This window comes from Opisthorchis viverrini, assembly GCF_000715545.1.
Source record: "Opisthorchis viverrini unplaced genomic scaffold opera_v5_255, whole genome shotgun sequence".
NCBI lineage: Eukaryota > Metazoa > Platyhelminthes > Trematoda > Opisthorchiida > Opisthorchiidae > Opisthorchis > Opisthorchis viverrini.
This window is the reverse complement of record NW_008751911.1, coordinates 472,961-498,978: the sequence shown is the minus strand read 5'-3', so window position 1 is coordinate 498,978 and position 26,018 is coordinate 472,961. Positions and strand designations below refer to the sequence as shown.

Sequence of the window (26,018 nt, the reverse complement as noted above, 5' to 3'; positions counted from 1 at the left end):
GGGAGTGGAAACCATGGGGAAGCGCAGTTGATCAGACATAGAACTCGAAATCTCCTTTCAGGGAGAGAGCACACATCACTAGAAAGCGAGTCCAGCGAATATGCAAGAGTAGCCTGTTGTCCAGTTTGTTTCAGTGTGGACGTAGTAGGTAAAAGCAATAGGTGACCAATGGATCCGTCAATCCTCAAGAATGGGCCTATGTTGATGTAGGTAGCAACGGGTGAAGAGAAGACGAGGAAAAACATGTGAAATAGGAGGAAGGAGCCTGTTCCCACCTAGATGCAGCAAACAAGATGACTTGGCTAATGGCATCATGCGAAGGTCGATGTGGCTCGTGATGCTTTGTAGATGTGCGATTCATGTTTGTACAGCACATTCAAGAGGCATAAATCGTCATCCCACTAAAGTTTAATTTCTTCTTTTTCCCTTATCTTCTAACATTATTACATTTCTCCCTTCACAGTTTCCTGAGCTTTTGGCAATAATCTATAATGATCCTTAGGAATCAGTCGAATTTCTTGACGGTACTTTCCCTACAGCTGTTCCGTTTTCAAGGCGTGTTCTAGGCTGACAAACTACTTCTTAAGAAATATATCGCTTATGTTTATACTGACCCCGTTTGTAAAGATTTCCGCTTCAATCACATTGATATGACGACGAGATGATCGCTCCACCCCTTGCTGTTTGTATGGTTAATCTTCTTTGTGAGACCCTCTAATTTGGCGTTCCGTTTTAATTTACATACCTCCGCGTAATTTTCTGAGTGTTGAAGCCATTGTGGCTTCAGCACGACAAGATAGTTTGTTTTTTATGTGCCTGTGAAACGCATAGTTGTGTAGGCTGTTTCGGGAATTGCTAATAAGCAACCTGACTCTGCGTCTGACATAGTATCTTTCCAATGCCAAGGTATATGGTGATCTAGGGTTGGTTTGTGTTCGGTAGAGGAATCTTCTCTTCCAAGAATTTATGGATGAAGCATGTTTTTTCGAGTGGAGAAGCTCACAGACAAGCCCCAACAGTCAAAGTTAAAGGATTTGTCGGTGATGGTTATCCAAGTAAAAGGAACAGATTTTCGGAAAAGATAATATATCTTCGGGTATCTGATGTTGTCCATATCGGAGGAAACAGCCGTAGTTGAACATGCATGAAGTTGGTGAAACTCTCTCTCTCTGTCTGTAAAAGCTCTTTGTTTTGTTTATGTGTGCTAGGGCCTAATATTTCTAGGATTAGTAAAGCCAGCCTCCACTATGTATCAATGTTGTTAGACCCTCCAATGATGATAGCAGAAAAGAAACAATGGGCAGAATGTTACTCATTTCGAAGTAATGGTCTTTTTCGGCCGAATCTGAAAATAGCATTCACCAGTGATTACGGGTGTGTAATAGAGAACTTGGAAAAGAGGCCGAATCCCAAAGAGCCGAAAATAGAGATTTGTTTCTGAGAAGAGTTCAGTGTAATCTGATCTTATGTGAATAATATAGGAATTCGGAAGTAGAGCACTTATAAAATAGTTACAAACTTGCACGAGTAAGTAGAGAAATTCTGCCGACTGATCCATCAACCCTAAACACAGACTAAAATAAATTAACCAGAAGTCGTCTCCTCTGAGATCCGAAGGTCAGTCATTACCCGATTTATTAACTACCGTTTCATCAACCACAGCATGACTTTTTCGGTGGAGGTTCATTCTCTTTGAGTTCTAGCACATTTTTGAGTTTAAAGTCTTCCTCAACCATTAATAATCTAAAATGGAATGATCGCAAATTAAGATGGAACAAACAGGAACCATTACTTTGTTAGGTCGTTGAATGCGAGTTCAATATTCTGACCCAAAGCTGCGCTAACTTCAAATCCGATCGCACCGTTTTCCTGTGACATAAAAGGAATTAGAAAAACATTCCACTGAATACGCATAAGCTACTGTGGAAGTAGATTATCATTACTATGCAAACAATATACAGGACACTATCCTAGGAGCAGACGTGATATATATCAGACCACCCATGAAATCGGAACCAAAAACTAAAAATAGAAAATATGAGATGTGTCAACTGACACAAAGCGTATTCACGGAAGGCCTTTAAATAATGCGTTAGTATTAAGGTTTCAAATGCCATAGGGCCCATCCGTGCTGATTGCAGTATATTCTCTCTCTCAGTGCAGATCGGGAGGAAAAAATCGCTCTGCGAGGACTACCGTTGCAAGAAATAATTGACCCATATTTATTAGAAGGGGCCTAAGCTTGATCATTTCGGAAACGTTCACTCATTCAAAGTGTAAAATGCTCCCATATACGAATATCTGGGCTCAACCTTTTTTTCTCGGGACCAAATTCTATTTTCTCTATAACCCGGGTGATTTCCTGGTTCCAAGTTTTTGTTTTTCACACTGACTTGTTTATATTATCATTCTTTCCAAGAACTCTGTTATAAATTATTAAGAAAACTTGCTAACTATTACTAAGCTGGTGAATAACACGTGATTCGTTTTTTTTTCAAGGTGAGTCCGTTCTAAACACACCTATTTGACAGCTAACTGAGTAAACTAGGGATTTGCTTTCTTAGTAGAATTACAACTTCCTTGGCGTCAGATAACAAGTTCTCAGAACCCTATGCCAGGCGTAAATTTCGTGACGTTAAAATCTTTACTTGTTCTCCTTTTCGCTATTGCCATGATCCCTCAAATCTCCTTCGTTCATCGCCATTTGTCAGTTATCCATTGCACTGGGTGTCTCCGATCAACATTGCATAAGTTCTAGAAGTAATCTTTTAAGCAGTAGCAGCATGGAATCAGGGTTGACTTATTCTAAGATGTGTTCAGATACATGCGGTCTGGTATGATATATTTTAAAGAAAACATATATTATTGAGCGGCCCCAAGGGCAGCATTGTGGGTGGGAAGCTGAAGCATATGCCGCTTTCCTCCCATATCCTGGGCCTTCCATCGTGAAGCTCGGTGATTATCTGTCTAGGAGATATAGCAGGTGTTCATTCTGACAGGGTCACGGATTGCTGCTAGATACAAAGCTGTCAGGTGGAAATTTAAGGCTGAAAACTTTTAATGGAGGCTGTGTGGTGATCAGACATCATACCTTGGCACAAGCGGATGGCATCTGTCTAGTCCTTTAATTCCGTACCTCAGTAGATGGTTCAAACAAAGACACCAGATCTCTCAGTGTAGGGGACCTAGTAAGGCACGAAAAGGGCTCCAGATCCTCGTAATTCAAAAGGACATTTTGTGGCAACCCCGAAAAGCTGATTGTTATACAAGCTCGGCTTCAACTAATGGTTTTCTTCAACGTATAACACGTCCATTACCATGCACCTATCTTTTTATCGGGATCTTCATGGTGAAATCATCGGTTTGGACGAATTACGGGCAATTCACATGGTATACGTACTGGTCAGAATAAGTGAAACAAAAAAACTGTTCTATCACTCTTACATTCCAGTCAAGAGTTAGAAACACTCGGACACGTCAGATAGGTCGTACATTTTACCCTTAAATTGACTGATTCCTGTATGCTTTTGCTTATCCCCAGTGCATGCTATCAACACGTAAGTTTGTCTTTGAGATGATTTTCCCATTTTTGTTAGCCATTTCCCAGCACTGTTAACTACGTTGGCAACAGTGATTTATTGAACGCATCACCTAGTCCTCTACAAGCAGTGCAATTGCCCAAGAACCCTGAATAATTGATTTTGGGAAGACCAAGTTGGGGGTGTACATCATGACTGCGGCCTTCAATTTCTTTACCTTATTATCTTGTCAGCTAACTATTCTTAACACTTGCAAGTAGTGGGACACTTTTGAAGCTGGAAGCCAAGGTTCTAGTCTGTCAGTAAATTTAGCCTTCGATGATCAGCCCAGAAACACGGTTACTATTTCTCCGGAGGCTAGCCAGTTTTAATAAGTTATCATTACATCGATTAAAAGTGTTGCCTAGGGGGGCAAACAAAGCTACGCTTTGGCAATTTGTTGAAATATTGGTAGCTCGGGTGAGTTTACTGGTTGTTGATCAGGTGGCTGTTGATCTGTTCGCCGAGCTTGGCAATTGGCTTGCAAACGTTTCGTCACCATACGAGGAGACATCATCAGTGCGCAGTTGAGTGGGTCAAAGCTACGCTTTGACTGGTCAGAATACCAGCCCGTCACTACCAGCCGTTTATAAGTCGACGCTCTCGCTCTCTCACCAAGATTGTGGAGCCCTTGTGGAACATTCTGTAACAACCATAAATACAGCTGTATTAATCTTTTTTCCCCATAAAGGGCACTCTGAAGCTGTCGTGCCCCTTGATATAAGAATTTTGGGAGTAACATTACGCCAAGGACCCACATGGAAGTTGTACAAGGATTTGCAGTACACAATAATGTTTGACATTCCTTGACTATACTCCTAACTTTTCAGATGCTTTTAGGGAACGAAAGTGGACTCTCGACGTTTCAGTCACGACTGGCTGACTAGCAGTCAATCAGCAGTTAATCAGCACCAGCTAACGGGTGGATGAGATTAAATACCATACTTGTGAAAGTTGAACAGACTGTTTATTGGTCAACCAAGGCTGGATGGCAGTAAGAATACTTCTATCAGGAAAGTAACGGATTCGAAACCCCGTATGGATTCATGAGATGAACCCGCTCGATGGTCTTTGTTTGCCTGCTTGTATATGTTGAATTCACATAGGGGTCACAACCTACATTTGAAAGCAAAACCGACAAAAGTATTGGTAGCAAGACCTCCAAGAAACATAATTTTTAATAGCAGCCCTCAGGACCCTGTTAAAAGATCCAGGCGGAAAGATTTCCTTCATCGAATTATTTCGGGCTCGCAGCTCAAATTAGAACCTTGGTGGACATAGATTCCTTGTGTTTAAACCACAACATGATAACTGATAGTTGAGGCTCGAAAGTGCCGTACTTATGTGAGATGAACATACCTAAAGCCTTATATTCTTACTTGTAAGCTGTGGTTTCTAGGCGTCTGGTCGCCAACTTAATGTCGAAATTCCCATTTGTGCATTCGAAGGCCAGCCTAGAAGTTGATACAACGAATTGCCAACTTGAGAGTGATGACGAGCTACGGTCGATCGTCACTGTCAAACTAATATTGAGCCAGATGACTTAGAACATCACACCTTCGAAGACTTGTCCCAATCTCCTCTGACACACACCGTTCGCGATGAGAAATTAAGAACACCAAATTAACCAAATTCTGACACGTCGCCTAATCGAACGAAGGTAAAATTACAGATCGAACCAACTGAATTATATTGTACTTACTGTGCAAAGAGCATCCAGGTCGTTCTTGGTAGGATACTGGTCTGAGGAAACCTCGGGTAATAAGTCAATTTTGTTCGACAGTATCATGAGCACTGTGTACTCATCAGTGTTGTCCCGAACCTCTTGTACCCATTTGCGCACGGACAAAAAACTCTGTATATTGGTGACGTCATAGACAAGGATGACAGCGTCAGCTCGGCGGTAGTATTGTCGTGTCAGGCCGCGAAACCTATAATTCGGTAATAAAAGAATGGAATAATGGACCTGGATATCAAGGATCAAAATTGATACAAAGTTCAAGTTTTGCTTTTACAGGAGTGTCAGTGGGGTATTTTGTCAGCTATGCTCATCAAGTAAAAATAAGAAAAATCAAAAGCCAACCAAGGTTGGTGCGACTATCTACCTTTCTAATTCAGATCCCTGGGAAAACGAACCTATGGCGCTGGCTGTGGAAGCAGTGGACGGTACATGATGCAAACTCCACTGATGTGTGTGTCAGTTGGCACCTGACTCGCCTACGTGACTTGGACAAATCTGTCGCAATTACGCTAATTACTGAGAGAAGCCCGGTTAGAAAATCGCAAGTGCAGGCCTACCGAGCTGCTTACTCAAAAAAATTCAGTTGATTATGGACGATTCCGGTCATTTCAGCGGCGTGATAGTTGTACATGTAAATTAACTTGGCAAGTGTAAACATTTATGGGGGTTTATGTGTAAAACCAAACAAGCAGCGCTTCGAGCAATCGAATTAGAAAACCTTTCCTATAGTGACCATGCCGCAACAACAATCAGACATCTACTACGCGAAAAACCTTGGTTAGACAACCACATTTTTTCTACTTAAGCCAAATGAAGACGACAAAACTCTCTGTAAAGCGTACTTTGAACTGCGAAGCAGTGTTTATAACATATTCACAGCGCCTTCCTTGTCGTCCAGTCGGCCTTATAAGAGACCACATTTAGAAAAAGATATACGAAATTCCTTGTACATTTCCGTCTTTTGAATGAATCATCTCTGTATTTTACCACCCCAAATGAGTGGTGATTTTCAGCCAAGACCTGAGAGCTTGCAGTGCATTTTAAAATCCTCGGACCATAAGGACCCAAAAGGAGCAGAAAATCTGTCTAATCGGATAATTACTACTTTTGTATGAATTTCGTTTTAACACGCGGAATCAAGCTGACTGTCTCACCTATGATAGTCCACCTCATCTAATCCACTTAACCAACAGGCAAATGAATGAATGCTTTCCTTTGAAAATATCCTATTCAAAGTTTTGCAGATACTTCCTGAGTGAAGCAAATGGTTTGGACTTTTCGTGTGATTTTATATTTTCTTGTGCTTCTGCGCTAATTGGACGCCATTGAATGAGAATGGTCCCCAGATCCAAGCAACACCCTGTTTCTCCTGATATCACACTAAGCTGTTTTGCTTCATTTTCAGAGGTATGCCTCTGTTCTCAGAGAAGTAAGTCATCGTTACTTTTTTGTGGCGTATTTTGGACTACTTCATGGACTGCCGTTATCTTATATGCTAATGTGACCGTCAACAGTGAGCTGAGATCTTGTGTTGCTTAGGCCAGTGTACACTTTGGCAAACTCGAGCAACGGATGTGAAGGAACTAAAGCCGGTGAACGGAGACCAAGCTGTACATCTACACTGTGATGGCTCCGTCAGCCCTCTTGTAAGGCGATGGAATAAGAACTAAGAACCGGCGCAAAATTTTGATTTTAGAGCGGCTGCCGCACTGTTTGAGGCAGATACTTAGGGTTTAGTGAACTGAGAAGGTGCCGGATACGGAGGTCGTCTGACGGGCGAGTTGTGAGGCCACGACCACATTCAGCCGTCTGTGGTGGTTGAGATTTGTCCACAGAATAAGATGGAATGGAACTGCAAAGCAACTTCTACACGACCAGCTGATCAGAAGGAAACGAAGCGCTTGCAGACAAAAGCCCCATTATTTCGATATTTCTGGCACAGATTTCTTAAAATGGGATCCGCACGGTTCGAATCGGTGTTCACCAGATGACATACACATATATTCGATGAACTGTACCCACCAACTAGTGTAGAGGAACAGCATTAATAACCTTTCATCTTTCGTCGCACAGTCAGTTGGTTGAGATGTATCGTCGTGCTTGAGACACGATCTGTCGCAAAGGAAGATGGGAATGAATAAACTCTCATTTCCCGACTTGAAACTTATTCCCCAGGTGTGACGTCACCAAACGCGGTCTTGCGACTCAACATGAGGGACACACTTGAAAAGCTTTTGCTTTGAACGTTCTAATGCTGTGTGTAAGTTTGTTTTTTAGATCGAATATGATTATTAGTTTCCACTCAAGAGAAAACGCATTCCCGAGATGGCCAAGTATCGTTTGAAACACTGGGTGATCTCTCCAGAATGGATCAGAAGTGTGCATTTTGGCTCCATTTTCAGCAACTGTTCATAGTACACAAACCAGTTCACCTATATATATCTGTGCAAATAGCGAGAAGAAAGTAGTTAACGTATAAAACATTTTCCATGATTGTTCAGCTTGGCTAAAGCATCATACATTCATATGGCACCAAAAATCACTTGGAAACGTTTATGTGAAAAGTGTATATACCGCTGATTTTCACGTCCTAATCCTCACGCAAATTCTGCTATCATGTTAATTTGAGATGCATTAGTCAATAGGATCAATCGCAAAGAATTTGCTTTGATAGTTACTTTCTTTTTTCATGAAACCGATATATGACGGGGTAACATTGATGGTGATGAATTTGCAACATTTACTTTGCGTTTGGTAGTTACAGTATTGCACCACATATTTGTGTGTTGATCCTCTCGCTAATAAATGTCTGTTGGGAAGTGCTTATTTGAACGGATGGACGATTTTCAGAATAAAGAAACTGAAATCGAAATATCCCGAAATCTCTGACATTGTCCTACCACGCCGTACACAGTTATCGACATTTTCTTCGTAACCTGTTCAAATGATCTGAAAACTCCGTTGCAATCCAAATGGCTGCTTTCCAGCACACACAGACTGCGAAAAATCCCATAAAATTTTGATATCATTTATATGGCCTATATAGTGTCCTATAATTGATGCATTCTGCTGTCTAACTGAGTGCGCAGGCGTTCCATCGCTGCCAGCGGCAAGTAATACTCCGTCCCACGTGATTGAAAGACAACAAACACGTTGAAATAACAGTGCAGGAAATATATGATACTAATGATTTTAGATTCTTCTCATTGAGGACCCTACACTGAGTTAAACGTTCGTATAGTAGGGATGATTTGATGATTATTAATCATGTTTCAAGTCCTAATTTTCATCCACAGAATAAATTTCTACTCAGTACGCACCTGTCACTCGTGGGAGAAGTTAGCCTGAAATTTCAAAAAACAGTTAGTCCGCTTTGAGAATCCAGGACAACCTCAGACATTGTCTGAGAATTAGTTTTCTTGCAAACAGATAAAGTGACCGTACATGGGTTTTTCATTAACATTTTGGAATGAATTCGGTCAGCTATTAAAGTAAATGAAACAAACGTTATCCACATTCTGTTCATTTCGCCACTTTTTTAATATGAAATTTATTTACAGTATTTTAGTTGTTTGCAATATGTATGGTTTTTAAAATGTCTGGCTGATCTAGCATGGAAGACAAACTGAAGAAAACACTGGAACTAGCGAGGTTACAACCTTCTTTGCAAAATTATTTCCCTCCTCAGGCTTTTTAATTTTTTTGTTCCGTTGTGAGACCAGATCGCTTTTATCTGGTTACTTCACATGACTCCGCAGGTTGTCAAGCAAAAGATTCAAAGAATGTCCAAAGGGTGTGAAAACACAATTCAAAATATAATTTGGTCATACTTATCCTTTGTACCGTTACGCATGACTAGTGCACAGGTAGAATATTGACTCAGCTAACACGGTTTTCCTCAAAGATGAATGCAAATGTGAACAAGTGCACTATCTTTTGAAAGCGATGTCTCAGAACATTGAAGCGTTGATTCATTTGCGGTGGCCTATTAGTTTCCTCAAGCTATACAATGAATGTAACGAGTGGGTTGCAGAATGAGCAAAGGGGGAGCAAACGGGGGTATGTGCGAGTAAATCATCGGACCCCTTTACAGACAAATTACAGTGGTGACCACTGTTTTTGGCCATTACTGCAATGTTCAGCTGCAGCGTGCTCACACTACCTCCCTGACATCCTTTCAAACTTGTGTAGGGTTCAGCAACCGGGATTTGAATGACTGAAGTTTCAGTACTTTTGAAGTACGTGATCAAGCTTGGAGAATTTATTGAGTAAAATCAATTCGTAAGACACCTTTCTCCAAGAACATTTCGATGGACATTAGAACTACTAAGTTGGTGTGTCACCGGACACAGCCAGATATAAACTGGTGGTGTCAAGTACCGAAAGTTTTTGACCTAATCTGCTCACAGTGAACAGGAATTTGGGCTGAATAAAAGTATGGAACATAATGGAGCGTTTTCAAATTTCTCTGAGGAACTAGCTCATACCATATTGATAGCAAAGTGTCATAGATGAGTTAAAGCGGATCTGGCAGACACCACTCAAGGAAAAACTCCACATTCAACTAGAGGTAACTGAGTTGGTTGATTAGATTGAGTTACCGATCTTTGAGCACCACCTTAAGGCTTGTAACAGCCAGCTCTGCAGTAGCATTTTATATTTGCAGGTCTTTGGCGCACACGAAGCTATTCAGAATAATTATTTACCTCATTATCTAGCGCCTACAATCTGGCCGTGTTTGATCCCAAAAACAGTTAAATCTGCCCTATACCCTATATTTTCGAGCGGATGCATCTGGTGGGTTTCGGTACCGCATGAATCAGAAGGTAAAATGACCTCTCATGACCGTTTCCATAGCAGGGCTAACAGCATTGAATATAGACGACGACATCTTCCCCCAATAGTTGTTACGAATTCGAGCGAAAATCTACACAGAATCTCACCTAGTCACAGAAAATACCGTGCAAAGTTTTCAGTAGTATCACACAATTTCCTGAAGTACTATTTGTCGTCACATTGTTGTATACCGCGCTACCAAAGCAAGGCACCTGCGGTTGTCCGTTTAAAACGGTGGCTTTTTTCTACTGTATTTCCGGAAGAACGATAAGCTAAGATGCCGTACTTTGCTTCAAATGCCACAACTCCGTTCGACCTGGTTAGTTGGCGCAGCTACTCTGCCTTATTTCAGAATAACACAGGAAAGATCTACTGATGGACCAACCAAAGATGGTGTTTGAAATCCTATGTAATACGGAAGTCACCTTTAAGATTGCTGAACAACTTACTCTCAAAAACACTTGTTTGTCAGCCGGCTATTACGCCCACGCACTTAATTTTTTTGCTCAACACATTTATTTGACGAAGTACGGATAAGTTGTTACATTTTGGAGGTCCCCGAGCCTACTTGGTTAGATGAACTATCAGTTACGCTGGTTAAACATGGTGACTGAAGATTCGTCCTGGATTGTTGAAATTTGTTTTGAAAAATTTTCACTCCATTCCTGCGGGTGATCAGGACATGGTGCTTGAGTGATACCCAAAAGAGCATAACTTCACTCCCTAGTCGGAGTGCCTGGGCTTGTTTTGCCTGTCACCCTGCGTAGGATCCTGCTTTGTGGTGTAAAAAGAACGTGTCGCTTGCTCAAGCTGAAGTTCTAAGGTTCAGTATGCACTCTGTCCAGGGTGCAGGAAGTTATGAGTGCTCGCACTAATTTCCAAACCATTCCCTTCAGTCCCCGTCCTGTACAGTGGCGTCATCCCTCTTAGTTGTCTGTATTTCAAGCATAATAATAGCCGACACGAATTGCTGCAGAGACATGCGTGAGGACTGTAAACTCGACGACAAGTAATGGTTGATTATATAATATTTGCTGTGCAGACAGCAACAAAAACAGCTTTTCTTAGTTTCTGCTTGGTATTGACTGCTCCATAGCCACTATTATGTTGGATGCGTTAGGCGATGGTTTGGGTTAGCCTGTATCGATGCTGACTGAAGTCTCTTCGAGGTTAACTGGCCTGTGGAGATAAGCAAGAAAGTAAAATATATAGCACGAGCGCAATGGTGGTGTGGGTCCCAAGAAAGATAATAACATTTGATCATAGCGTTGGCGGGCAGCCAGGTTATCGAATTAACTCATGGTTGAGTTGTTAGTGGCGGCCGCCAGCTTTTATTGCGCATGCGTTTTTCGTTGAAAACGCGCACTGGATAATAATCACTTTGGTGACCGGCGTATCTTGTTTACTGTAAGCGGTTAGCGAGTGCGCATTGAAGAATAAGCAGTGTATCTGCGTAGTGCACACTACCAAACAGCGTCAACATCATCTGCCTAGATAGCAATGTCAGTGTTATCTGCCTGGTGTAGCCAGTCGGACGGATCTTGAACGAACGTCTGTTCTTCGACTCTCCATCAACAGAAGCAGACAATACCAATGAAAGGAGGAAACCCCTAGGTGTGAAGTCATTTACTGTCGACCAGGAACCGAACGGCTACAAGCCATTAGACACTAAAGCAAACATCTCATATGCACGTCGTTTTTAAAAAAATTTGACATTCTCATGCGTACTCTTGAACTTTCACGAATACTCTATTACACATTAGTGAACGAACACCGCGAAGCGGTTCCACAATTTTCGTACCAGAATTCATCTTCTGTCAGATGCGGTGATAGAGCTTGAACAACGGGCCATCGGCTACTTGCATATTTCATCAGTGGCATACACTGTTACACCAGTACACTACAGCTACTATATTGAGATACATAGGTGAGCACGTCAGAAGTGATCAATTGATGCAGTTAATTTAAGACAATGCTCTTATACCTGTAGCTGAGTCAAGAAACTAACTACTAGACAGCACTGATGGCTTCTTTGAGATTACTTGTTCACCGGAGAATGAAATGTGAAAAATTGAATTCCTTCTAAGATTGCATAAGATGCGTGACTAACATTGGATCTTGCTTTCCTTTTCCGGAGAGGAAACCTTCATTGACTTTGTGCTGTCATGTTTGACATTATTTGCAGCTGTTTAATTCCCTTCTTTAAAAAAATTCTGTAATGTCACGAGAATATTAGTTCTGTTGATTTAAACAGTGCTGACGTTGTTGTACGCACGATAGAACAATGGCTCAGCTCCTTTTGCTGACTGGTTGTGGAGTGCTGGAATCTCATATCAGTGGAGAGAAGAGCTGTGAGTTCAAAAGGACGCATCTCTGTCGCTAAAACGCGGACAATGTATTTTACTTACTGTAACTCAATTCGGGCATTTAACGCATTAAACTAACCCACGGACCAATGATGAGATTCTAGGTTTTCCTTAGGAATTTTGAGCGGAGACTCCAGAAACAATCTAGCCTGTAAGATAGGGACGGTTGAGGTTTTCGCTAAGGATTTTACCCGAAAACGACAAATGAAATTCTGATCAGCCTGAAGGTGCGAGTTTGCTTAGCAAAGAGGCCTAAAAAGAGGGTTTAGAGATCCGACATGTGATGTTATTACGTACAATATATAGGTTGATTGGGGATGTGTGGCGGTTTGGGAAGCTTCAATTGGAATTCCATCCTGTAATTGAAGCCACACTGTAATGAGAACCAGAAAAACACTGTAAGGCTGTCCCCCTTACTACTAATTACGCGCAATGTGCACCTCACAAATAGCCAGGGTTACCCAAATCAGCCACTTTCTAGCCTGTAGTTGAAGAGTAGACCGTTCGGCGGGATCATTGAACACGTTCTTTTATGTGGCCCTCACGGTAGGTCGTCCTGCACTATCAGTGAATGTCACGACCAACCGTATGTCATGAAAATGTATGAATCAAGGACGACGTAGCTGCTCCCACAAAGACGGAGAATAAGTCTATTTTCCTCTACATTTTTATAGCAATACACGGAAGAGTCTATTACTGGACTGCCTTTCAATCTGTACGGCTGCATGCTATGAATGCAGATTTGAAGTTCCTCACGACAACCCAGAAGAAAGTGATTTTTTTGCTAAAGAGTGTTGAAAAACTGCTGGAGCATGCTGACTGAACAAAATGATTTAACCTGCTTTTGCAACTTAAGTCCAGTCAATTTTGGGTTCTGGATTGGAGAGATTCTGTATGGAAATCGCCTAAGGTGGTCACCTCGAAAGGATGAATCAGAATAATGATAATAATCAGATGATAATAATAATAATCAGATGATAACAATCAGAATAATGATAAAAATCGCTTCCAGCATCTCAACCTGTTATTTATGGTAGATCTGTTCATTCGGAGTAAATGTATTAAGCAAACGACCGAATTAAGAAATTAATTGACATGGTGTCGAATACCATTTTTAAGTCATAGCAATTGTTCTCTTGGAAGGTACAACCTGCATAAGTTTACGAAAAAGGTACTCTGTTCAAACAAGACATCCAACTCACCTTTCTAATCCGGCGGTGTCCCAGAGTTGTAAGATGACAATGACACTGTCGCACTCCACAAATTTTGTGTTCACATCAACGCCAACGGTTGCCCCAAGGTTGGATTTGAATTCACCCTCTACGAATCGGTGGATAATGCTGGACTTGCCCACGTTAGAATCTCCAACAAACGTCACTTTAAAAACGCGCTGAGCCATCTGCTGTCGCTGGTGTAACGGAGAACACATTTTACTAGTGAGTTTAGTGAGAACAGTCAGCGCAGTGTATCATTTCATCACTGAATTCGAAACCGATGTTGACGAATGCCGACGACTGTTTGCGAATAAAATTAACTGCGCGACTCACATCGATCAGGTGGCAGCAGTGTGCGAGAGGCCCATCAGCTGCACAGCACAGCAGCCACCAGCACAGTTTTACTTCCGAAAAAGGGCTGTTTTCAAGAGGAGGATGATGTGCCCCTTTCCTGACACACTTTCCTAGGTCGGTGCCACAAAGAGATTACCTCCATAGAAAGATTTGTTTCGAACAGTTATCAGGGACATCGCTAATTCTTGAAAAAGAATGTACTACGGGATAACGCTAATTTTATATCCACACTCTCGGTTTCTGAAAAGACACAGCGAACTTGATTTCAGGCTGCATTGCATATTGTAATCGTAATACTTAACAACTTGTTGGAGAAGACTGACTTAACTTAGTTGTAAACAAGATGTGTGAAATCTCGTGACAAACGACATGGTATATATATATATATATATATACACCTTTTACCTAGCTGCCTGTTTAATTGTGCACCGTGATCTGTCGACTCAAACCAGCTATTTTTTCACGTTGCCCAAATGCCCAAATTGAGCTCTTTTTTAGATGACCCTTTTACACTAATTCAACTTTCAAACTGTTCTTTGACGATAAAAACCCAGCCACGATTACACGTTAGCAAATGAGACTAATATGATTTCCTTAGTTCGACTCTTAGAACAGATTCACTTTCAATAAGCCGTCCGAATCAGTGGCTAGTTGAGAGCGTTTGTAAGTGAATAGAACATTTTAACTCAGGTTGTAATGATGGTCATATAAGGCATCACAACAAACAAGAAGTCTACTACGTCCTCTTGGTTTTGTACGCCCGAAAGTCCGAAATAAATTGAGAATCTCCTGTGCACTATTATCCAATCAGTCTATGCCTTCCGTCTTTTCAAGATATCATGCCAATACAGCACATTCCAAGCAGTATCCCTTTGCTTTTGACGACATACTAATCAAGAAAATTCTAACTTCAGTCATTCATCAATTGGCATATAAAATTTGCAGCCAGCGCGTTGTCTAAATCCATGCCCAACGTTCTTAGAAATCTCATGATGCAGGAAAAGTTCACCTTTCCGCATGACGATGACCGACTGCTCGGCAGATAGACATGATGTCAGTTTCACGGAGGTTAGCTAACCTAATACGCGTCTCGCAAGTTTTACCAATTAGGGACAACTTTATCATTCTGTGAAGATAGCTTCGCTAAAGGGCGATGCGTTCATCACGAAGAATCCACAACATCCAAACATCAGCCATTTTGTTATCCTAACCATACCTAGCTATATCCTATATGGTATGTCTTCATTAGAGAGAATATAATTGGCCGAACACTTTCTGAAACAACATAGCTGCAGATAATATAAACCTTTGAACTGCAGTTTGTTCTAGTCAATATTCAAGTCTCTACTGTGACAGATTATTTTGTTCCTTATATATATTTCATTTAACCTCTCTGAATTAATTGGAACCTCTAAAAATGCTAAACTTACGGATACAGCGCCGTCATCGGATCTAAATGAAAGTCTGTAGCAAATAAAGAGCAAAAAGTGATAGGGTTATTGCATTGAAAAAATGACGGTCACGTAAGGATGGACAATATTAACGCTAATAGCCTAGCGAAGTGATTCAGATGTCGACGAGTGCACGAAACCTGTTCTGAAGCTCCCATACATGGAGAGAAGCTAAGATAAATGCGCCTCAGAGAGACATGACATCACTTACTGATCAACAGCAGCCAATCCCGGTAGTACTGTTTCAACCTTAGCCTCGTCCATTGAACCAAATGGGCCTTGAACGCTGCTCCATCGAACTGGATGCCCCAGATTATGATCAATCGGATACCTACCTGTTTTAAACACTTCTTCGTTATCCGATTCAACCCCCTCCATGATACCTGTTAAGTCATTTTCGGAAGATCCACGTCGCGATAGGCTATTGGAAAATAACAAGACCGGAAGCGCATAGTAATATTTTAGCTATTTGTCCATCGGATCAAGTTGTTTAAAAGCAATGGAAAATCGCATTTTGATAACAAAACACTAAAATTTTTAGGTAACCAGAACGGATTCATAATGTGTACGGTCATCTTACTCCCAGTGATTAAGAACTGTGTTCTAGATTCGAAGAATAACAAGACTGCTGCGCCATCAATGACAGTCAGCTGTGCTTAGTGGCTCAGTGATGGAATTTTAATCCGATAGGTCAGACACAAATTGCAAAAGTTACTGATTCGGATGCCATGTAATGGCAAGAGATATCATTGTAGCTGAATAAGTGAGACGTACTTGACTATACTCGAGTTACGCAGCATCAGGCGAGAACCTGTTTATTCAGCATCATGTAGTTAACAACCTTAATACCCGAAAAACAGGAGAACAAAATCAGCTCGACGTTCTTTTTCGGTTATTGCGAACGTCTCAATTTCAATTAGCTTCTGTGTGAGTCAGAGCATGCTTCAAACTGATGTCAACATACTTTCAGTAGCAGGCAGGTTTGGAAAAAGCTACCCTTGCAACCGACGTTCAGCTGAGCCAAGAGGACACAGCCAGACTTGTTTTATTTTGAAGGAATATTATGTTGGCTGAAAAAGAATAGCTTTGCTTACATAGACAGACTCACGAAACAACCATATCTCTTGTTGCTATGTAAATTCACAAAATCCATATGCTATAACGCTAGGTAAGTTCTTCAAAGTCTTTGCTTGATGTTAGGGGCCTCAGAACTTGCATTTTGTGCTTTATTCCACAAACGTTCACGTGATTAACCCAGCTTGGGACAAAAAGCGCGTCCATGACCGAACACTTGTCTCACATTCTTCTATTCTTATAGTACACTCAGAGTATCAGGACCTTCGTGCGTATTGTGAAAGTTGGGAGCATTTCTGAATATCCAATAATAATCAGATTCCAACCAACTTTCGACGCACTTCCGGCTGTATAGATTCGAGTAACTCGATTTTGAGGCACCGGCCCACCCAACTATGAAGTTCCTAACCATCACGCAGGCAAAACAGGGTCAATTTTTAGTTGTATAAGTAATATGTTGTAACCCATGGATTTGTACCAGTATTACAAGCGAGTCTCGATGACATTGATTAGTGTCAGAAAATAGATACATGTATTCACAACCCCCGTTTGAATAGACTGTATTCTGTCTTCCTGCGAATATTCTGATTGGCTCACACCAAAGTAGGGAAGCGGTGAACTCGTGTAGCACTTTTATTATGGCTCAACAGCAGTGCACATTTTCGGTAGTGCTCAACTTTGAACCTCGACTTCCATGACTGGTGAACTAATGCTGACACCTTTGTTTAACCTGTCATTTGTCCAGGGTTCAAGCCTTATCATGGCCAAAGATATGCACTGATGTTGAGTTCTTATCAGAGTTTAGAAAGCGGACTGTATAAAGCATGAACTACCAACATTCCCTTCGTCATCACAAACATACGTTTTGTGAAAAGAGACTTCAGGGTTCCGAATGTCGTATTCATTCTTACAAGCAATGACAACCTGTCCCAAAAGTCATGAAGTACGTTAAACCAACTTACATTTCTTTATAAATTTTCTACCATGCTGTTTCCCTAGATAAAACGCTACTAGTCGTCAGCAAACTCATAGTATGTAAGTTGTAGGGTGTTGCAAGCTCTGGTACTGCCCATGGATCAACACCAGCCTATTCAAACTTGTTTCATTTGTGTAGAATGAGAGCAAATCTAATCGTCCCCTAGTATGTAATGCATTTCAATATCACATTTCACATCACATTTTGGGTGGAAGTATACAACACAGAACTCTTCAAATTAAAGTTTGTTTGCACACTACGTCAAGTTCTTGTTACTCCATAATTTCGAGACCTAGAATGGACACAGACTAGGGGTGGTCCACAAAATTATGACTTCGTTAATAAGTGTGCTAGAAATTGGATCATTTCCACACTGGTACAACTGTGAGTAGAGGGGATTGTCGGAAAGTTGTAGGTAGCAGAGTAGAAAACAGTAACGAAATTAATTTTATCTCTGACTTCCTGTTCACTCATTCATTTCATACCATTATTGTTATCTAATTTTCCATTGAAGTTTGTTCGTTTTTTGCTCGAAATCGTCCCACATAATCAATATTTTTGCTTCCCGCTATTTGCTTTCTTGTTTGGAGAACACGATTAAAGGAGAAAATATAAACGGCAACAGGCACGTTAGTCTCGTAAATACGGTGACGCACTTCATGATTGTATTTTTACAATCATTCCGATTAGCCTAGTTCCGGAAACAGAAGGATGATCAGTTGTGGTTACAGGTAACTGAATATTCAACGGCATATTTTGGTATACGGTGCCATCAGACAACTAGGGAAGTGTCTATGATTCATCATTAAGCCTTGCGGTTAGTGGTTAGGCTTTCAACTGGTTTTCTATAAGTCATGCGAACAGTTGAAACGAATTTCTAATGACGTCATATAACGGTTCGTTTGTGCTATATCGTGGGTGGCTCTATTGGTTACGCCTACACTGAGCCTGCCAGACCACGCGATAAGGAGAAGACAGAGAAACTCGGGACACTGCTGTATTGTCAGAACAAAACATACATAGCTTCTGCGTACATATATAGAATGACTAAATAGCCAAATATGGTCGTTCACTTGTTCGTTCTGTACAGTCAATAGCAGTGTTAAGGTCGTGAACACTCTCAGGCCCACTCCGCTGGTCGTATGCTGCTAAGCCGTGTTTGGTGCGCTCCGCAAACGCACCTGCTTTCCGGACGTGTCGTACCGATTGTGACCTTGGGGATGCGTCACTCTCCGCACATGTGCTTTCTCCGTCTGAGCGCGTCGTGACAGTTTGGCGACAAACTTGGTGAACACACTTCAGTGTGTGCCGTGGGAAAACCCATTCCCGATCAATTTTTTTGACTGATACAGGTGTCTAATCTAGGGCCGCCCATCACTGATTCAGCTCAGAACCAGGAAAGCAATACAGGCTGGGTATTTGTCAGTTATCCAATTCGAAGGATTCCAAGAATTTAGAGTTTTCCATCAGTTTAAATCTTGGTTAACCCAGTTCAAAGTTTCTCGAAACCAGTGGCTCTAAAAAGATGGTACTTCTGGTGATATTGCAAAGAATTAGGATATAATGTTGACGCGTTCGTCAAAAAGTGGACAATTTTTTCTCAATAGTAGATTTAATCTTGACTCACAGGTGACCATACCGGTTGACTGGGAGCAAAGCCTTCCATCCACAGAACGAACTTCGTCGATGAGTGCAAAAGCTCAGGACTGGTTGTGATTGATTTCATTTTGGAACAGTACCTGGGCACCTAACGGTACAATTTACGAAATGTACCCACTCAGGTGTTGATGCGTCAAAGCCCGTTTTATGGGATAGTATAAAATAGCCCAAGGCCTTCGCCTACTTAAGCCAATATTCGTTACCTATTAATGTGGCGTAAAATTTCAAAACCATCCAGATATTCAAAACGTTTCCAGGAGAACAGAATTGCGAAAACTACCATGCCGTTCTAACGTGGAACTTTTCGATCACAAGGAAAACTATACGATGTGCATATGTTGAATTGGGACCTTACAGGCTTAGGAATTCGGTCAGTTAATAGCGCAGGCGATTATTAAGCATCATAAGAATAAACCACGACCGTCGAAATCGAGCGCTTTCGGAATAAATAAAGGAATAAAAACTTCAATCTAAGGAAGTGTTTTACATCGCTTCCTTTCTTACCGTTTGTAGTAAAGAAAGCTTTCATATCAGGTTGTATCTCTGTCTACTTAAAGGCATTCTGTGTCCGGCAAGCCTTGATTGGTGGTGGAGCTGTGGTCCAAAAATAATCAATGATCGGTGCGCGTACGTTGTTAGTTATCGACAGCTGGTCGATATTCACTGGGATTCGAAACACTGGATATGCGCTATCACATTTTGTGGTACCAATTAAAACACTTACACAGGTCCAAAATAAGCTGCCATAATGGAACCTCGTCTTGCTTTCGAAATCCCAGTTGAACCCATTGAACGCGAATCCGTCTTCCCAAACTCCGCTTCGCATACGAGACCGTGATCGTGTGTGATACGGCAAGTAACCATTCTGTCTTTCCCAGGTTCTTCCGGATGGGTTAGAGGCAGTGGAATTGTTTCTCCCTCCCTGATGATGCTGGTGGACTGCACAGTTCCACTTACTCGGCGGTGATTTCGCTCTTCGCGATCATCCAGTAGTTTACGATTAACAAGTCTGCTAGGGAATCAGGACGGTAATCGTCAAGTTTTTAAGAAATGTGTACTCAGTGAAAGGGCTGTGGAAATTTACTTCAAACGAGAAAAACTGCGTGTAGGTCATCATTCAACTACTCATGAACAGAAAATTCGAAGTTTCAAGCTTTTCACCGAGAACAAAGTGTAACTTCTTCAATGAAAAAAAAACGGTGAGACTCAATAGTCCATTTGTGAGCTTTCCCATCACTTAGTTAGCAGTAGGAAAAGAAATACAATCAAATCCAAAAACTTCATGTTACGTACGGTATATAGGTTCCTGAAAACCAATGCAGGTGGATTTGAAATCAAACACAAATAATAATGTCTGCATTTGCTATATCCCCTTGAAAAGCCTATAAAACTCCAAAATACTATTCGTGTTTACTTCAGCCGAGGTTTGTTCTATGATCCCCATCTTTCTCGTAGAGAACATAACATCAGTGTTCAACATTGATGCCTCACCGCCGTACAACCTTAATTTACTTGGAGACCCTAGTGTGCGGAGAAGAATAAGAGTGGATTGCTCAGGGACTTGATGCTAGCAGAACGTAATCAATCGGAGATGTCTCCACTTCCAGACACCCACCCAGGCGATCTGCAAAGAAACTGACATTGATTAGCTGCCATGTGTCCATACATTGCGGCTTCTCCAACGATGCAGAGTGTGGATTGGGCGGACCGCATTCTGGAAAGCGATTCCCACCGACGGCACCCCGACTTTTCGTAGTCTCTTTTGTACGCCCCGTCCAAGTCATAGGCTGACTACCACTCTGACAGCCCACCACGAATCGAACCCAGTGAACAACACTCTTTTCGGCAAATGAAAGTATGACATGGGCAGCACACGACTAAAGCACCCCAGTCTTTGGTCATGGGCACTTTCTTTGAAATCACTTTGCGCAACCGAATGCTCAGTTTTGTCTCGTTTGAGATTCACCAACACCAGCCTACATGACCTATGTTTCTAAAAAAAACGGTTGTCGACAACGGTTGTCTCAGTTTCGCTGCTTTTAGGGGCCAAGTCTCACAGCCTTCTGCACACGTCCCTTGAGATTCTGGGATATACCGCTTTGGTGCCACAGATGTCTTAAAATAGCAGATACAACCCGAATCTTGAAGTTTCGGGTAATGACCCAATCTGTCACACCACACACTCTCAAGATAGGTAAAAGGCTCCATAACTTCATGTGCCTCTTCCTGGATTGTAAGTGAAATGTTCAGCGATTGGATGTCCAACAGCAAAGCGTTACAATTTCGGGTGTAAAGCAAATGCCCCTACATGACGTTTCTAAAAAAAACGGTTGTCGACAACGGTTGTCTCAGTTTCGCTGCTTTTAGGGGCCAAGTCTCACAGCCTTCTGCACACGTCCCTTGAGATTCTGGGATATACCGCTTTGGTGCCACAGATGTCTTAAAATAGCAGATACAACCCGAATCTTGAAGTTTCGGGTAATGACCCAATCTGTCACACCACACACTCTCAAGATAGGTAAAAGGCTCCATAACTTCATGTGCCTCTTCCTGGATTGTAAGTGAAATGTTCAGCGATTGGATGTCCAACAGCAAAGCGTTACAATTTCGGGTGTAAAGCAAATGCCAAATGACGGAATGGCTTTGTTCATTTCATCCGAAAATACTTGCGCCTTCTCTTCTTCGAGGACGAGGACGATGTCGTCATCATATCCCATATCGCCAGTAGCTGTGTGAACATAGCGGTTTTGGAGACCTTTCAGCGTTCACTACATTTCCTTATCCATCAAGAAAAAACTGGACTTTGTTGTGGTGTAAAGGTATGTGTGCCTTCATGACGCATTGATCTACATTGAAGAGTTTGCCTGCCACGCCCGCAGTTTCCAATACTAAGTTAGTCGGTGGTTAGAGGTTTACTGGCCTTCCAGGTTGGGGGGTTGAAACTTGTGCACCCACCAGCTCTTTGAAAAGTGGATGCTCTAACATTCACTAGGAGAAACTACTGCCTCACACCCATCCGTTTGAGCTTACGGTCCTGGTCGAGGACCACAAGCCTCGCAGGAATATCCCAGCCCAGAAACGACTCTGATTCCTGTAACCAACAATGCTGTCGTGTCACATCGGTCGCTGAGCCGCCTCACTCGCTAAATATAGCAGGGCGGGTAAGCGGAATCAGGCCATTATCTGCGCCCCTACATTTCTCTTCTACGTAAACTCTCTATGATCAACATTTACTTTTTATGAACTTTGACCACAGGAGCTAAGAAAGGTTTGACACTAACGAACCTATCTTCCTGACTGTGTTCCGGAAACCCATTAAATCTGACACGCAGATCAAAGGTTAGGCCCTCGGTTTCATCTGACATGCATCTACATAATGTGGAGAAAAATAAGTGTACGTGAAGAACTAATTTAGAGCACTAAATAACCTGCAAAACATCAGATTTTTGTCAAAATAAATATGTGATTATGTCCGGTGGATTACGGGGGTAAGGAATCCACATACCAATGTGCCACATGAAGAATATAGAACTGTAATATCAGTGTAAGAAGAAGGTATTCCAAGGTCTCATCTTTATATCTGATACATCCTTAAATTTGTCTATGAAACAGATGGTACGCTAGTCAGCAATGTTATACACACACATGACTCATTTCCACTGAACCATTACCGCAGTCCAGTCCCATCAAATTTTTCACCGGTCATATGTGGGTACGAGGTCCACAGCGTTAAACTCTAGTCATATGGCGTTTTAGAAAATTCTTGGTGATCTAGTCGTGTTAGAGTGCACTTTACTTACTTCCACGAGTCAGCAGACTTTCCAGACATGATGGCGGTGTTTGCGTGCATGTTGCTTCTAATCCGTCACCCCCCGGATAAGGACGTTTTAAGGCTTTTTGTACAAGCAATTTGCCACTACACTTTGGTGACAGGTAAGCTTTGATCTATCATTTGGTACCGATAGCCCTTCTCTTCTGGCGAGCGAGGTACCTACTGAGTGTGGTGCCGAATTATCTACAATATCTACTAATAGGAAGGCTGAATTTCTACATCTTCAGTTGAAATGTTCCCTCTGAGTAGACATCAGATTAACATTCGTAAAACGTACTCATTTAGCACATTCACGTTTGAAGAACTAGTTGAGTTTTCGAAAAAGTTTGGTGACAATCGGTAGATTTATTGCTGGGCAACGTTTCGCTTTCGACACAAAAGCTTCGTCAGGCCAAGTGACTAGGTTCCGAGGTTGATCGAGATTTAAGGCGGAAGGAGAACCAATCAGCTAAGTTAAGCTAAATCTCTGTTGGGTGTCGGCCGAGGGATTGAGTTGCCCAGTTTGCTAGAAATTTAGGATTGGTAAGTGAACGTAGTGCCATGTACACCACCTACCATGGGTTTCACGCCCGACACTCAATCTGATTCTGGTGCACAACGTGTCTCTTCGATACCATGTAAAGAAACAATCTTAAATGCAAAAGCGCAGTCGCCCTGTATGACGAGTAGTCATTCACAAAATCTGACCTCGGAGCAATCGGAATCGTGCACCACATGTTCCACACTTTGAAAGTAAACTTCATCTGGCATGCCTTGGAACTGTCTCGTCCTCAGTGAAGCAGGCAGACGAAAAGATGCGAAAAAATCACCCAATTTCAGACATAGTCAAGCAAAGTAGCAACAAAAATGCAAACGTGAACAAACAGTATTGGTGAGAATTCGACAGACTCAATCAGTCATCAGAAAAGGCTACCTGTAATGGTGTTTGTAGTATCAACTATTGTCACTTTAATTAGGCGAGATACGGTTAGAGCTGAATGGTAACCAGGTTGTTGAGGTCAACATAATTGACAAACCTCAAGCTGTCAAGCTGACGAACAAGGTTTTCCCGTTCCAAAGCAATGTTTTGACTCAGTTCGATTGCCGCCTTCGCGCGATTCCGTTTGTCTTCTCTGGCCTTTTTCTGTAAAGTCGCAATGTATTCCTTACAATCTTCAAGCGCTGACTGCGTATCATGCAGACGGCTTTGCAAAGTATCTTTCTCCTGGGTAAGTTGATCTCTCTCCTGCTGTGTCACTGCGTGAATGTTACCAATTTCTTCCAACCGGGCAAGCGCCTGAAAGATAATGAGTAGTCACCTGATCGACTGAGCAGTAAATCATCAATCACCAATCTTTGTCTTAGGCAAAATCATGGAACGAAATATGTACCACCCAGAATTTTGAAACTGGCAGTTCAAGGTTCATTCTGCAACGCGCAATCCGGTCTGCACTTTCCGCATTAGAACGTCTTTCAGACAGTGCCTCTGAAAGTGCTGTTTTATGTTTTTTTTTCCAAATCTAGTTATCAATAAACTTACCGTGCTGGTTTAGCGTGACAGATTCATATAAGCAGAAAAATCCCAGCCGATGAAACTCAGATGTGATCCTGTAAGGTTTCGATGTCAGATCGGTACAACACACAGAAATGGGAGCAGTTCTGTCATTATTGTCGCAGAATCCACAGCAGTGGCAATTCCCTACTTCAGTCTGTCTTCCCTATAAGCCATGAAAGCATCGGTATTGATTCATCTTGTGCAATGGCACCCAGCGGTTAGTGTCTGGACGGCTTTTCGCTAGCGTGACTTTTGATTATTTACCATAACGTCTATGATCCCCAATTTCCTACTTCCACTCAGTTTTTACTTGCTCCCCAGCTCCTGGTATCAACCTTATGACCAATTCTCCTATTGTCAAGTGCCTTCTGTGAAGAAAAAATGGCCTACTCAGAGGTCGAACCTGAACCGCGTGACAGGCAGGCAGGCGTGTCATAAGCTGCGTCAGCTAAGATTCCTCGAAAGTCATATACTTTTGTAATACGTCTCATATGATGATATTTATTGGGATTTGTTTTAAACGGTCCCAAACGCGTATTTTAACTTCATCACTTTGGTTTGCTGTCATATGTAGACTACAGATATTTTTATTTTAGTGCCGGATTCAGCGGTTAGCTCTTACTCCAGATGGTGTCCAGTTCCATTTGATTCTGAACTGCCTGCATAACGTATTGACGTCCACCCGCACCGTTATCAATGTATACTGCCTGTTTACATTGACTGCCCGTACCCGTACTCTGGTATATCATGTGGTACCTACCCGCTTATGATTCCAAAATGCCCTGCCTCCTCACCACTCGTTCCCTTCTGCTTTTGATTGCGCTATTGTTCACCATACGTTCTGCTTAGTTCATCGCCTCTGTTATCCCAGTTGTTCATAGAACCAGCTAGCAACACAGTATTCACTTCTCTCATCTGTCTGCTCCGAATACCAACTGCGAACAGTTTGATAGCTCAAGGCATCCTCTATGATATAGTTCGGATCTTCCAGTCAACAGGGGAATTTCTCAAGGGTGGATGTCTGAGAAATCCTTGTTATTGTGTCGGAAATACTCAATCCCGCTAAATAACGGAACCCAGCTTTTCATGAATTATTATTCTACCGCTTTCAGTTTTAGCCAGTCTTCCTCAGGGAGAAAGCAGTTCGGAACACCTAATTGGTCAAAATGAATTGAATTTTTCACGTGGCAACCAAGAGACTGTGAATGAACTATAATTTGTGCGACAGTCGAATAAATATTTCGGTCTTCTGGGAGAGTGTACTCTTGACTGCGAAAGCAGAATTATTATCAGGGAAACGTAAAACATCTTTTTGGCTGACACAAACGTTTTCAGCCATGTAGGGTTTTTAACAGAAGAATGGTTTCACCATCAAAGTTTCCATGATCAAACGGAATTGTCAT

The 26,018-nt window shown here is 41.9% G+C and overlaps 1 protein-coding gene across 1 annotated transcript; it reads right to left on the bottom strand.

Moving 5' to 3' along the window:
• Positions 1–1,788: 1,788 nt before the first annotated feature.
• T265_14753 (hypothetical protein) lies at positions 1,789–24,357 on the bottom strand (the record flags this gene model as incomplete). The annotated part of the gene is made up of 8 exons (XM_009175081.1): positions 1,789–1,869; positions 5,281–5,544; positions 15,520–15,553; positions 15,752–15,839; positions 15,876–16,005; positions 18,772–18,886; positions 19,974–20,261; positions 24,098–24,357. Coding segments are annotated over 8 exons (1,260 nt in total), but the record flags the coding sequence as incomplete, so codon positions are not given.
• Positions 24,358–26,018: the final 1,661 nt, after the last annotated feature.